The sequence below is a fragment of the Prionailurus viverrinus genome, chromosome D4 (assembly GCF_022837055.1).
Source record: "Prionailurus viverrinus isolate Anna chromosome D4, UM_Priviv_1.0, whole genome shotgun sequence".
Lineage (NCBI taxonomy): Eukaryota > Metazoa > Chordata > Mammalia > Carnivora > Felidae > Prionailurus > Prionailurus viverrinus.
In genome coordinates, this window is record NC_062573.1 from 22,420,697 (window position 1) to 22,435,907 (window position 15,211).

The 15,211-nt window shown below is 37.8% G+C and overlaps 1 protein-coding gene across 3 annotated transcripts in view; it reads right to left on the reverse strand.

The window, feature by feature from the left end:
• Positions 1-6,249, reverse strand: part of SMC2 (structural maintenance of chromosomes 2) — a 66,546-nt gene extending 60,297 nt beyond the window's left edge. For 2 of the 3 annotated variants that reach the window (XM_047830513.1, XM_047830515.1), the window contains exons 1-5: positions 6,067-6,249; positions 4,805-5,030; positions 3,711-3,860; positions 1,651-1,773; positions 373-411 (exon numbers count right to left, since the gene is read on the reverse strand). In XM_047830513.1, the coding sequence (XP_047686469.1) occupies positions 373-411; positions 1,651-1,773; positions 3,711-3,860; positions 4,805-4,972 (480 nt within the window). In that variant the 5' untranslated portion in view covers positions 4,973-5,030; positions 6,067-6,249. The remainder of the gene's footprint in view (positions 1-372; positions 412-1,650; positions 1,774-3,710; positions 3,861-4,804; positions 5,031-6,066) is intronic. The other variant, XM_047830514.1, reaches the window with a different exon arrangement.
• Between the last annotated feature and the right edge of the window lie 8,962 nt (positions 6,250-15,211).

Genomic DNA, 15,211 nt, shown 5'->3' on the forward strand with positions numbered 1-15,211 from the left:
GAAACTAATAGGTCACTTATACCTTCATTAAAAAAAAAAATGTTAAAAAAAATCTGCTCGACAATGTTCTGCCCATGCCTTTTCTTATACATTCTCATTTAATCCTCAGAAAATACCTGAGGTAAGGACTCTTGACTCTAATTTACGGATGAGGAAACTAAAGCTCAGAAAGGTAATGTCATATAGCTTTAAAAAGGTAGGGGGCCAGAGTGCCAAATAATAAAAAAAAACAAAAAACTTTCTTTACTAATTATTCTTAATAATGTTCCTAAGAATTTTAAGAATGGAAGAAATTATGTTTAAAAATTGACTTAGAAGATTAAAACAGTATCTACAATTATTACTTTTATTGTCTACAAATAATATCTTTACCTCTGGAGGTTTCATGTTCAATACTTTTGTAATTCGGCCCTGAAAAATAAAATGGCAGTTACTGTAATGATAACAAATTAGAGTCAACTAAAGGCATACACATTTACCTGCACTGAAGTTGTTATATCCTAATATACCAACCTTTTGGGAATTCTTTCTCTTACCTACATGAAAAGATGTTTCTTCTAGAATTCTGCTATTCACACCCTCACTTACCAGTAATACAGTTTTTAAATAACACAAAGTCAACTCAGATCATATTTCTGAAACAATATTAATGATACAGAAGTCTCCAATAAGTATATAAATACATAAGTATATACAATTTAGCATAATTGTTGGACATCTTTTGATTTTTTTCTTTACTTGCTGCACTCCAAGATAATTTCAGAAACAGAAATTCTGGGCCTCAAATAGAATAGTTACATGTTTTATTTCAATGCCAGATTATCAGTACCAAAAAAAACCAAAACAAAATTCCACTACCCAATTCTCAGACCATCATATTACTTATGATTTCGATTCATTTAAAGTAAATTTTCAGACTTGAGGCTGTGATATACTGAAAATAACGTTATTTTGGTCCCATCAGGATCCTGCCATTGACCTTGCTATAACTTTCTAAGAAGACAGCTGGATGAGGCAAGTAAGGACAAGATAATATTAGCACTTAATTTTCACTTGAATAAGTCTCCATGTAAGAAAATTTTTTTTTTTTTTTTTCAGTGTTTAATTTTGAGACAGAGACAGAGACAGAGCACGAGCAGGGGAGGGGCAAAAAGAGAAGGAGACACAGAATCTGAAGCAGGCTCCAGGCTCTGAGCTGTCAGCACAGAGCCCGATGTGGGGCATGAACTCATGAACCCGTGAGATCAGGACTTGAGCGAAGTCCAACACTTAACCGACTGAGCCACCCAGGTGCCCCTAAGTAAAAACATTTCTTAAAATTTAATATATATTTGAAATAACAAAATGCTTGAGTCCAACACTCAAAGGAATTCCTTTAAAAGGAATATATTATGACAATATCTTTTTAAAAAATTTTATAGTGTATTCTTGTAAGTCAAGGAAAATTATTTCTAGACATTCTTCAAACTTCAAATGTGTATGTTAGAACACATCCGTACATATTAACTAAATCAACCTCTTAACAGGTACCCAAACACCAGTGTAATGGTATATAAAAAACGAAAAACCCAAAAAGAATCAATTCCCGTATTATAGTATCATAAAAAATAAACAATGTCAAAGCATATATAAAGGCCACAAACAAAATACCTGCATGATGAGAAAGTGAGGGTTGTTAACATTAAGGCCAACAGAACAGAAGAGATCTTGTACTCTGGTATTGTTTGCATTTACTCCATTGATTAAATATTTATTTCTACCACCAATAACCACCTAAAAGGGAAATATTTTAAAAGATATATATAAATATATAAAACTTGAAGATGATACATTTCCAAATATATTTCACTTGTTTGTTCTGTCCTACTAATGATAAATAAAACCAATCCTGAATAAATAATGGAGGAAGTGTGACATGGTCAAAAAGAATACAGAGTCAGGTCAATTGGTTTCTAATCCAAGGACATTCCACACACAAGCCTCCTAATCTCTCATGCGTTGGACTAAATCTCTAAGGTCACTTTTGACTTTATGTTTCCTAGTATGTATAAAACATATTCTATACCTAATCATTCTTTAGAATTTTCCCACCCTCAGAGGTTAACCCCTCCTTCCTCCACTTTTTAATTTCCAAAAAACAGAAGTCAGATACTAAAAACTAAAGACAAGGAGTTTGATAGCCGTGTGATAGTTTGATCCTTGACAAGATTCTAAAATGGGTCAATAAAGACATGACTTGTGAATACTTGAAAGAAAAAGAGTAATTATGGAGCTTCAAAGAACAACTTATACCAGACATCAGCGTGTTCACACTCTGCTATAGCACTTACATTGTCACTTATTGGGTATAATCATCTCACCCATCCTATTTTGAGGTCCTTCTTCTATCTGTATTTCCCAGGGCCTTCAAGATTGCCCAGCACATACCTAACACTTAATAAAATACTGAATGAGTGTTAATTCAGTTCTTTTCTTGACAGAAGCATTAAGCTGATAGATCACATACTACTATATTTGGAACAATAAACCTAGTATACACATAAGTATTTTAACAAAGTCTTTCTAACAAAAATTTGGTGAAAATATAGGCATATGGATTATATGAGGACAGGAATTTTAGGTAGATTAGTAGGAGACTTACTAAAAATTCCTAAAAGGTGAGTATTTGATGGATGCTTAATGACAAAGAACAGGATTTTGTCTCAAACTAGTCAGTGTCTTACTTTTTTTTTAACTAGAGGTTTTTATTAAAATAGAAAAGGGAATCGATAAATTACATAATGCTAAGATACAGAGTCAAAAGGACTTAACAGAATTTTTAAACATAAAACTGACAAAGTAAAAACACTGTAGGACTATAGTAAGAAAAAAGGACAATGTATGGTCCCTGCTTTGGTTTCAAAAACCTGCTTACATACAGAAATGGCAGTAACACAGCTAATAACACACATTTAAAAAATCCAGAGTTTAAGTGAAGTGGATATGAACTCATATTATGAACTCTCCAAAGACATACTGGGGAAAATAGAAGAGTATGTAAAATGAAAGAAGTGACAATTCTGCTTAATCCTGTCCTAAGGAGACCAATTCTGGGACATGCAATTTGATGGACCATGCATTAAAAATAATTTAAAAAAGGCATAAAGAACCTAGAGCAAATTTGTATTCAGTGTGATCAGACAAGTTAAGGCAATAGAAACAATTATCAATTGAAATACCTAGAGAGATTTAGCTTAAATATTAAATATTTAGACACCTAAATATTAAAACATGGAATACATTAGATTTGCTTTTTGATGCTCTCAAAGAATCGGATTTAATGTGTAAAATTTGATGACAGTACTTCAGCTCATTTTATAGGAATAACTTTCTAATTAGACTCATCCAGTAACAATAGGTTACCTCAGAAGATGGCAAGATCCTAACTATTAGAGGTACTCCAGTACAGAGAAAATTCAAGTATAGTTCAAGATTTAAAGCATAGTTATTAGTGCTTATCCTGATTGATGGCTTTTTAGATCCCTTTCAATCCTCTTGGTAAATGGTGTAATTTGCACGATCAAATTTTTAACATAAGGAAGATATTCTTAAGAAACCTAGTCAGTTTTTGATCAATTTTGCTCATAAACTTTCTCTCTCCAGCAGTCTCATTGCCAAAAAACGTGTCAGACAAAAGTTCTTAGATATCCAAATATTTAGTAGTCACTCACCTGCCTCGTTACTGTAATTTCATCATGAACCTCAAATCCTAAAGGACTTTGCTTTTTGTCAGAATTATCAAATGTGATTGACACGGAGGCTTTGGTAATACCAGCCTGCCCATTTTTGTAAACTAAATCTTGTAAATTAGAAGCCCGAACCTAAAACAAAAGAAAAGTTTGTCAATTACAAAACCCCCATATTGCATAAAATGGCACTAAAAATGGGTTTCTTACTGTTGCAAAACCACCCATGCAGTATCCACTAAGTAGCCAGCCAGGCAAGGAAAGCAAGGAAAATGGGAAACCACATAAAATGAGTGCCTTTCCCCACAAAACTGTTCCAACCCTGCACTGGATTGTTTTCTATTCGTTTCGTAGCTGAAGTTCATTTGAAAGATTTAGGAAGACAGCATCTAAGAATTTCACTATTCATCCAATCCCATTAGATCCTGAAAAGGCATTAGAACGCAGAGTGAGCGGGTAGGAATACGGCTTCTGGAATAAGACTCCCAAATGCCTGAGTTTGAGGGCTGCTCCAAACATCTTAAGGGGATGAACCTTAGGCAACACTAAATTTCTATTTTCTCATCTATAAATAGAGTAGAAAAAAAAGTAGAGTAATAACATCTACCTCTAAAGGACTGCAGTGAAGTATATGCACTGTATTTAAACTCCATATAAAAACATATTGAATAATTCTGTATGGTTATTTCAGAATTTGGTAAAGTACTAAAGTACTCGTAAGTTGTTTGACATTATAAGACAAGTTATTTGATTCTTACAAAAACTTTACTGACCCCCCTCCTATAGTGAATGCAGTCAAGGCTTTTAAAAGTGCCCTAGATTATGACAACTATACTTCATTCAAAAAACAAACAAACAAAAAGTGTCCTGGACTATAGAAAACTCAAGCTTTATTCTAATTTTAAACAAAGAATGGTAGGTTAAGTTCAGTAAAAACCCAATAGAAATGAAAAAAAAAAAGATAATTAACATAAACTTAAAAATGCAAATGAAGAGAAAACTGGCAATAGTGTCCAAGTTCAATGAGGATTCTCTTGAGGTTCCCCAAACTTATAATTCACATATATCAGAAAGTTTACCTGAGACAGGTTGGAGATGCCCAGCAAAAAGCAGATGGAGTCCAATATGTTGGATTTCCCACTACCATTTAAACCGGTGATAGCATTGAAGAGGGGGTCAAAACCATTGACTTCAGTCCTCTGAGCATAGGACTTAAATCCCTCAAGAATGATGGACTTAACATGCATCTTCACTACTGACTTGGACAGGTAAACTGCTAGGAATCAAACAGGCCACAAAGCAGTTCTGTACAAAACAGAAATACAATAAGTGGAACAGAAATCTGGAATCATGACGTATGTAGAAAGACTAAAACATAAAAACGACTTAATGGCTTAATAGAAATAAAAGAGCCACTTGCTGAGCTACTTCCTCTGAAGTAAGGACACTCTTTCCAACTTAATTAGAAGTTAATTAAACCATTAATTCAACCTGGAAGTCAACGACTTAATTTTCCAGCCTTCCCTTCCATCTTTATCATACTCTTAACAGAAACTACCGATTATTTCATATCCCACTCCCTCTGCCCCCAATGTCCTTCTCCCTGATACAGACATGACTCACTCTACTACACTCACGACTTTGCTTAAATGTCACCATACTGAGGTCCTGACTTCTCTATATAAAAACGCACCTGTCCCCATCCCCTCTTTTTTTTTCCTTCAACTGTACTTAAAGATGACGCTAAACTGGGGTGCCTGGGTAGCTCAGTCGGTGAAGCCTCTTGATCTCAGGTTCGTGGGCTCCAGCCCCCTATGGGGCTCTGTGCTGACAGCTCAGAGCCTGGAGCCTGCTTGGGATTCTGTCTCCCTCTCGCTCTGCCCCTCCCCAACTCGCACTCTGTTTCTCTCAAAAATAAACATTTAAGAAATTAAAAAGATGACGCTAAACAGTATTTTTGTATTTGTCTACCCAAACTATCATAATGAAAGTTTCTGTAAAATCTTCGCCTGTTCCACCGCTGTATGCCCTAATAGTGCTTGACTCGAGGGCGCGGGGAGTCCGTCAACATTTACTTAAATAGATGAATCCCATATATTCTCAAGATTCTGTTTTCACTCAGCCTGTTCCCTCGCCCCACCAGGCCTTTCTATCAACAATTGTTTGCACCACTCCAAGGCTGGAGAGAAAGTAGACATTCTTCCAGGAACCCTTTAGGACTAATTTTAGTTTGAGGTCCAGTCTTGCTAATCCCTCCTTCCACGCACACACACACACAAAACCCTATCTTCCTCTCCAGCCAGGAATACCTGACTAGGCCCAACCGGCCCCGCTCACCCACCTGCCTCACCACTACGCCAGGCCCTCCGGGCTTGAGGCTCCCCAGAAGCTACTCCTGGTCACAAGAACAGAGACTGGGTTCACCCTTGCCTGGCCTTGGGCGCTACTAAGCGAATTGCAACATAGTGGCTTAGACACTCGCTCCGCGATCTACACCCAGGCCGGAAATATTTATGCCTTTGAATTTCGGCGCGAGCAAAGGACCCCACCTCCACTGCCGATTTCATTGCCAGGTGCCTACGAGATGCCTAACTTAGAGGTTCTAATTTTCCCTCCCATCGAACAATCAAAGTGACAGAGGGCTAGGAAAGAGCGTCACGACAATGGTAACTCCGGGGATGCAAGAGCTGGGACCTGAAGACTAAAGGAGAAAGCGGCATTTGCTGAGCTCGGCGTCCGGCACCCCACGGGCAGCCCCATACTGCAGCCAAGGGCCTCGCGTTTCGCCAACCCCACCCCACTTCAGGTCCCATCTGGCCTCGGGCTGTCCCGGTGGCCCCGCCCCGTCCAGAGTCTCGCGGGTATTGCGGGGGGGTGGGGGGGGGAGAGGGGAGAAACTAGCTGGTGCGGACGGCAGCTTTCTCAGAGTCCTGAAGGCAGGGAGGCGGGAAGGCTTCTAAGTAGTGTTACCAGTGTATTTCAGAAGACTCAGAATTTATCCGATTTGGCTCAGATTTGTCAAAAATAGAAGCTGTGCTTTGTCGGTGCTGGAAGGCGCGGAACTTCGGGGCACTGTTGGCGGGGGGAGGGGTGGTGGTGGCGTTCTGGCTCCGCCCCTCGCGGCTCCGGTCTCTGGCGGGCTTTTTCATCTCAAATTTCGCGTCGGGGCGGGACGTTAGTACTCGCTGTCGAGAGCTGTGCTGATCCCATAGGAAATTGTGTGGGGCTGGCAGGTGGTGGGCAAATAGGTGTTTCCTTCCCTGCGCTTCCGTTAAAGCAGTGGCAGAACTAACATTTCACAGAATTTCTTTGGAAACCGGATTGTTAATATTTATGCCAGGCTGGGTTCCAAGGGCTTTCAAATCCTGTCGCAACTCTGTGAAACCCGTGACACTGTTTTCATTTCACAGGTGAGCGAACACAGGTCAAGCAACTTACTCCAAGTAATAAGTGGAGAACCTGGGATTTGCTCCCAAGCAGTGTAGCTTCATATCGCGTATTGTTAAATGGTTATATACTATTCCTCTTCGTGTTCAGAATCCAGTACCATTAATAGGATTCTGTATTTATCAGTGTGTGCTGTTATCAACAAACAAAACTGACCAGTTTACTCACAGTTGAGCATTCTGATACTACTAAGGAGGGACAGCGGCAAATTGCACTGTCGTGCTGTCCCTATGTGAGGTATAAAAAGATGGTGTAGCTGGTATGCTATTTTAAGCCATATGTTTAAAATTTCTTCACGCAGGAATGGCTTTGCAGCATTGGACACCAGTAGAACTATCAAGAACCGCCAATAATGGGCCTATGTTTTGAAATTCATTCTCTTCCTAAGAGGATAAAATAAGTGGTTTTTTTTTGGGGGGGGTAGTTTTGTTTACTTAAGAACTATGTATTGTCATATCCCACCCCCTTCTGTAATGTCAGTGGTTACTGGCCTAACGTCTTTTTAGTTAAGCATTTATCTCTCTGCCTTGGTTTCTGCATTCCCTACATTCTACAGCTCACATATGTTGGTTCTATTCAATTTTTTTTAAGTTTTTAATTCCAGTATAGTTAACATATAGAGTGTTATATTAGTTTCAGGTATTCAATATAGTGATTCACCACATCTATACATCATTCGGTGCTCATTACAAGTGCAATCCTTAATCCCGATCACCTATCTCACCCATTCCCCCCACCCACTTCCCTTCTGGTAACCATCAGTTTGTTCTCTAGTTGAGAGTCTGTTTCTTGGTTTGTCTCTTTCTCTCTCTTTGCTCGTTTGTTTCTTAAATTCCACGTGAGTGTAATCATACGGTATGTCTCTCTCTGACTTACTTCGCTTAGCATTCTACTGTCTGGCTCCATCCTGGTTACAAATGGTGTATTCAATTTTAATATACATTTATTTTCAACTATGTCTCCATCACTTTGTGAGTAAAGAATTTTAATTTGCCAACAAACCCTAAAATGGGTTTTACCAAGTTGTGAAATAAACATTTCTTTGGGGTGAAAGTGGACACAATTAGCCTTTGCACTTATTTAATAGATTAATAATTCACATATATTTAAGTCAAATGGATGAAAACATATGCAAATGCACTTCTGGATGAGCACTTATGAGTACTTATAAGACTATACATACCTACTCCCACTGAAAGTATTTACTTAAATGAAAATTGCTTATAAAAGGAGAGATATGTATCTGTTTTAGTTTTCCAGCAGGCCAGGAACAGTAAGGAATTTCTGTTCGTATGGAATGATGACGAAATAACTAATGGCTTACTTACAACTGCCTCCTAAGATCACAGGGAAGTGAAGAAGACCAAGGCACAAAGCCACTAACACTCCCCTAATTTGGAAAGGGAAAGTCTGGAAGTAAAGATAGGCTGTAGAGTAAATGTAGTAAAAATAGAGCACTGTTGTTGTTTCATTATCATGGATCAAAATCTTTTGAAAGCTTCAAGATGGGCAGGCTGGTAGAGTTTTAGTCCTTATGTACAAGGCAGCAGTACCAACAGGGGCACTGATCAAGCCATAAGAGGGATCTAGGAAAAAGATTTGGTCTTTTCTTCCAGAGCACTGGGAAGGACCCTCTTTCCCTGGATGCACATTTCTAATTTTAGAGTCCTAAAGTAGCTCTTCTTGGGACGTTGATGAATCCTCTCTCCCTGCAATTTAGGACAGAAGAAAAAAATAAAAGGACTTTACCTTGACTGCAGATGTAAGGAAAGGTTGATTCATTTTGTTGAGAGATAAACTGGGGTTCAAGGGCATGAACTGATAACGATGGGAAGTTCATATTGTAAAATTGTACTGCATAGCAGCACATTTTGAATACACCACATATAGCCTATATGACAAGAAATATAGCTGAGCATAATTTAAAATAAGGAACAGAAAAAGAGGTGACCATATTGATTCATCTATGGGATCTGGTTAGACCCATTCATTTTCATTTCAGTGACAATATTGTTTTTAGTACTACATGTTCTGTTTGGTTCTTTGTGAAATCTGCCTATATTCTTTCATCATGATTTCCATTAGTTGGCCTCTTTAATCAAGTGTCTTTATCTTCTCTTTCAGATACTTCTATTATTTCCAGCTTTTGAGTTCCTAACTCTACTGTTTACAACATTTGCTGAGTTTTACTCATAGTGATTTATATCCTCCCATGGTGCTGTTCTGGGATGGGGTTGTTTTGTTTTATGGAAGTCTCTTATGCCCTGAGTTGTGAAAGAGTCCCTTCAGAACAGTTATGTATTTGTTTCTGCCAGGGTTCTTTGGCTCTTAAATATCCTGGGGCATTTGTAAATGATTATTTCTCAGTTTGTAGTTCCTGAATTATGCAGATACTGTAAATTTATATCTTGCAGGCCGAGGTGTTTTATTTCTCACAGGTACCTTTTGTTTTTAGCCCCTATTCAAAGCCCCAAGCAAAGAACAAACTTCTTGGCTTCTTCCAGACTAGGAGGTGGAATTTTTCCAGTCCCAGTGACTGGCAGTTGTTTAAGGCTCCAGGATTTTCCTGCTTCTCTGCCTCACTGAGGCTCAAGGCCTTGTGCTTGTGCACTGGAACCCGGAAGCTGGCTCCTGGGCCATATAACTAAGGATAAAATGTTGGGAGGGCTGCCATGGCATCAGTTTCTGCTCTTCTGTTTTTCAGTTTATTTCTGGCACTGTGAGTTTCCTATATTTTTTTGTTTTTTTGCTATTGAGTTTGGCATATGGCTTATATAACAATAATTACATTTTATCCAGTATTAGTTTATAAAGGGAAGTTCAACCATATTAGAGGAGGTCTCATTTTTGAAAACGTAAGTCAGATCTTTGTTTTGCTCCTTCAAGCCTTGCTTTCACATTCTTACATTCCATATAGAAAGTAGCTTTTCCTAAGAAAACAGAGAAGTCTCGTGCCAACCAGCTCTTTAAGAAAATATTTTCACACAATATTCATAAAATGCAATATCTTCTTATTTCATATATGTATATTTTTAAGTTTGTTTATTTTAAGAGAGAGAGAGAGAGAGGAGAGAGAGAGAATCCCAAGCAGGCTCCTCACTGACAGCACGGGGCTCAATCTCACAAATCTTGAGATCATGACCTGAGCTGAAATCAAGAGTTGGATATGACACTGGAGCCTGGATGGCTCAGTTGGTTAAGCACCTGACTTCAGCTCAGGTCATGATGAGTCTCGCATCAGGTGAGCTCACCCACTTCGGGTGACCCCTGCTTCTCTCTCTCAGCCTCTCCCTCTCTCTGTCCCTGGCTCACTTGCGCCCGCTCTCTCTCAAAAAATAAAAATAAAAAAAAAAAAAAGAGAGAGAGAGAGAGAAAGAGATGGATGCTTAACTGACTGAGTCACCTTGGCACCCCTTCTTATTTCATATTTGTAATTTTAGTTTTTCAGCTCTCCAGGCTTTTATCACTTCCATGGTTTATGGCCAAAGCTACTCAGCTTACCTCTTCTGTTCTGCCACACCCCTTCCTTTATAGAGATAATTACTGGCTCCTTTATCTCAAATACAATTCTCATTTTATTCATTGTTCTCTATGTCATGATGGTATCTTACTTTTTATTTCAAATCCATACACATCTGCTTTATCTTCTTCCAATTGGTTCCCTTTTATTACTATTATTTCTTATGAGATCCAAACACATCTTCACCCTTAGATTTTTATTTCACAAATTCTGCCTCTTCTGTAATTAACATTTTCTCTGTAGTCATCTACATCGTTTTTCAATTCTCTAGAGTCACAAGTATTTCTTATTCTTTGAATTCTGACTTAAATTCCTACTTCTGTAGTACTTATTAGTGCCAGTCTCTGCCCTCTCTAAAGTTCTACAAAATACTTATGTTGCTCTATCAGAAATATGATATCTCTTTATTCTGTGTAAACCCTTGGTGAAAATTGCCTACAGAATTAATTCTAATCTCTTTAAGGTGGCATGCCAGGCTTTCCATAATTTATTCTCAACCTACTTTCCCAGTCTCCTGTTTCTTCCTTAGATCACCTTGTCTTTTTTTGTGTGTTCCTTACTGTAAACCAAGCACCAACCAATGACAAAAGATAATGTGATAACTTTGTTAATGGATGGATGAATGAATGAATTCAAAAGGCATTTATAGAATGCCTACCTTATGCCAAGAAGTATGTTAAGTGTTGGGATACAAAGATGAATAAGATGTGAGTCTGTCCCTAGGGAGTCCATAGTTGAGTAGAGATGACCTGTATAAAGACATAACCAGAGAAAAAGAGTAGAATGCATTATAAATAAAGTAGACTGCACAGTCAAGGGCATAGAAGAGACATAATGTTTGATGCAAGAAGTATCAAGATTTAGTGTAGGAGATCACAGAAGCCTCAGATAATGGAGCATTGTATGTGCCATTTTATTTTTTAAGTTTCTTTACTTATTTTGAGAGACAGCACTAATGGGAGAGGGACAGAGAGACAGGAAGAGAGACTCCCAAACAGGCTCTTCGCTGTCAGCGCAGAGCCCACTGTGAGGCTTGATTTCACCAACCACGAGGCACCTCACCTGAGTCAAAATCAAGAGTCAGAAGCTTAACCGACTGAGCTACCCAGTTGTCCCTGTACGTGCCATTTTAAAAAACTTTGTGTCATTTCTGAAATGTTGATGTTCTCCATCTCTGTGTCTTTGCACATGCTGAACTTGAAATACCCATCCTCTCTACATCTCACCCCATGTGCATTTCTATTTCTATTTCAGTCCCCAGATCTGATCCATTTCTGGAGGAATTACTTGCACCCTATTTAATCTCTTAATCCTTCATTCAGATTTTTCTTCTGACCTTTATTCCTATTGTGACATATCTTTGTGACATACCTCAATGCTTAGCACATGGTAGACAATAAATATTGGTTGTATATGAATAAGTTTAGAGGGTTCATTTGCCGCTTTCTGATTAAGGTAAAGGGAAAGAACAGTTTTCAAAAAAGACTTGAAAATGCAGAATATTGCAATATTTAATATATTCCACAAATTATTCAATATTTTAAAGTTAAGCAAATTAATGGTAGTGATTATTTCTCACTGGTGTAACACTGAAGCAATTTTTTTTATGCCAGCTAGCAGTGTTCTATTTGTGTAATACCATCAGTGACCACTGTGATAATCACAAAACTGAGTAATCTGCCATGGAATACACATTCCAGTGTTTCGCTTCAGAGGGCTGTCAGTACCATATAGTTTCCCCATCCTACTTTTTTGACCTGTAAAGTAAAAACAGGCATCTATTATGCAGAGGAACAGCTGCAGTTTCAGACTGAAAGAATATGATTCAAATATCACCACCTCCTGGTTGTTGCCCAGTATAATTACTCCTCCTCCTTTGTGCTCCTTTATTACACACACAGACTCCTGTTAACATGTTATTGTATTTAATCATTTATATGCTGTTTCTCCCCACTGTGAGCACCTTGATATCAGTGGTCTTGCCTTATTAGTCTGTAAACTTAGCATCCAGCCCAGTTGTTGACACAGTTGTGCTCCATAAATATTTACTGAACTGTTGAACAGCTACAAGGACATATAAAGATTATAAAGGTGGTCATTGTTTCTAAACCAGAGAATACTCATTCTGTTTTCTAGATTTTTCAAATGAACATTGGTTGTTGTTTTGTTGTACTTTTGCCCTTTTAAAAATTCCTAGAGTTACCTGTATACTCCATCAAACATTAACATGCACAGAACCTCAGGAATTACCTTGATCACTCTCCTCCCTTTCCCATTCTGACCCTATCTCTAAACATTGACTTCCATTCTACCTCCTCCCCACTCTGGGTGGGTGGCAGATAGAGAATCCACAGCCCTCTGGCTTTTCCCTTTCAGTCTCCATTCTCTGAATTGAATACTCCACTCTCCCCAAATCCCACTCCCATCCATAAGGGTGGGGTCTTGCCCTTTGCTTCCCAAGGGACTTCAGGCCAGGATAATGTAACATTAATACATTTCTAAGAGTTTGAGGTTGTTGTTGTTGTTGTTTTACTTCAAAATACAGCATTTGTGGGATATTCATGTGGGGCTTCAGCAATCCAAATGAAATTCTTTTTATGTCCTTTGTGACAATGTGTTCCTATGGCAATGAAAATCATGTCTTCCACTCTTTTCTGCCATTTCTAGGTCTCCTCTCCCAATCTCTACGGGTCACTGCTTGGAAAAACAAAATGCTTATCGACTTCTATAAGGACAAGCAATAATGTACAGACATAGAATAATTGAGATCGATACATAGTAGGGAAACATGTTTTTAAGACAGATTCTGCCTAAATTAATAAAAATGTTACAATATTAAGCATGCTGTTTATTTTCTTTATGCTGTGTATCTAAAATCTTTCTATTTCAGCAGAGAGTCATTGTTCTACATTTGTATAAACTTGAATATCCATTCAGAGGATTCTCCAAAAACAGAGGCTTTTCAGGCCTAAAAGTTTAACTAATCCTTCACATTTTAGGGGAAAAAACAGTGCTTGCAAGTTTCAAACAACAGTTTTGCCCATCATTGTCCTTCAAGGGATTTAAAATAATCTTATTTCAGACTTAGCTTGAGTCATCTTATTAAGTTATTAAAAAAAATTTTATTTAAAATATTGATGTATTTATACTTGTGCTGCACAAGTTTCCAACACTTCTCCAAAGTTACTTTATGTAACTCAACAATTCTTTTATTTTTATCTCCATTTTATAGATGAAGAAGCAGGATCACAGAACTAGACTTTGATCATAGAAAAAAGCCAGGACTAAAGTCCATCCATTTATTCAACAAATGCTTGAGTGCTTACAATGTCAGTGAACAGTACAACAAAAAATTTCTGCCTTATGGAGCTTATACTGTAGTGGCTATCAGTTGTTATTTTATTGATTACAAAGCATGGCTTTTTGCAATAATCTTATACTGCCCTAGAAGTAGCTAGCAGTCTTAATGCCTCCGGTCATTTTCCTTTCTCTGTGATTACTGAAGCCCTCAAGTCATTGAAACCTCAGCTGACCTATTTTACCAGATGCTGGACATTCTCAAGTCAAGTCTGGATTTATAGTGGGTACCCAGGTTTAGGTCAAAACATAAAATCTGAACAACTTTAACCACTGTTCACAGGGAGTAGATTCTCAGTAAAGGAGCAATATCCCACCAAGAATAAATGACAGGCTAAAAGGCAGATTTGTAAATGTATATAAAAAGTAGGTTGCATTTAACATAGGTCAAAGTGCTGAGCAGGGGCAACAGGAGGAAATATTCTTCATAGTGATGGTCAGTGGCATCTTTTTATATAAAGAAATGTTGCCAGCAATCTTGCTTGAGCTAATTTGAAGTCATTTTTATTTTGTATAGTTTTTATTAGTTAATGGGATCTAGGAGTGTAATAACCTGGTGAGAATTTCTCTACAAATGGCAATCAAATTAGTCTTATTCATGAAACTCATAAATAAGCTATAATTCAACTTTTTATGTCTAGGGAAAATAAACCTGGGGTCATGCTGTTTAAGGGTAAGGGAATTTAAGGGAACACTGGGGGATTTATAGCAGATTTATGATGATACATTCTAACTGGAAGCTTAATTGTGATTTAAATTATAGGACAATCTGTGCAATGTGTTTTCTTTTTAGGGGGAAATCTTTGGGGAGATAGACTGTGCTTATTTAAAGAAGAAACAGGAAGCAAAAGAGAAAACAGATTGCATTTTCTGTTTTTCCTTTAAAATTTCAAGCTGCTTTAAGTCAAATTGCCCCTGAGTTCCTGATGATGGCTGTTGTGCAATTTCTTTGTTTTACTTTCTTTGTGTTATTCTCGCCCTCTGTTCCAGAGCAGTTATTTCACTTGACAGTAACAAAAAAATGTAGGCAGCATATCTGCCAGCAAACTAATATGGAAACCAGAGATAAGGTATTCTCAACCTTTCTAGAATTGTGACATCCTATCATTTTAGGCTGACTCACATAAAATTAGTAACCTCTGCAGATAGAAGAGCCCTTGAA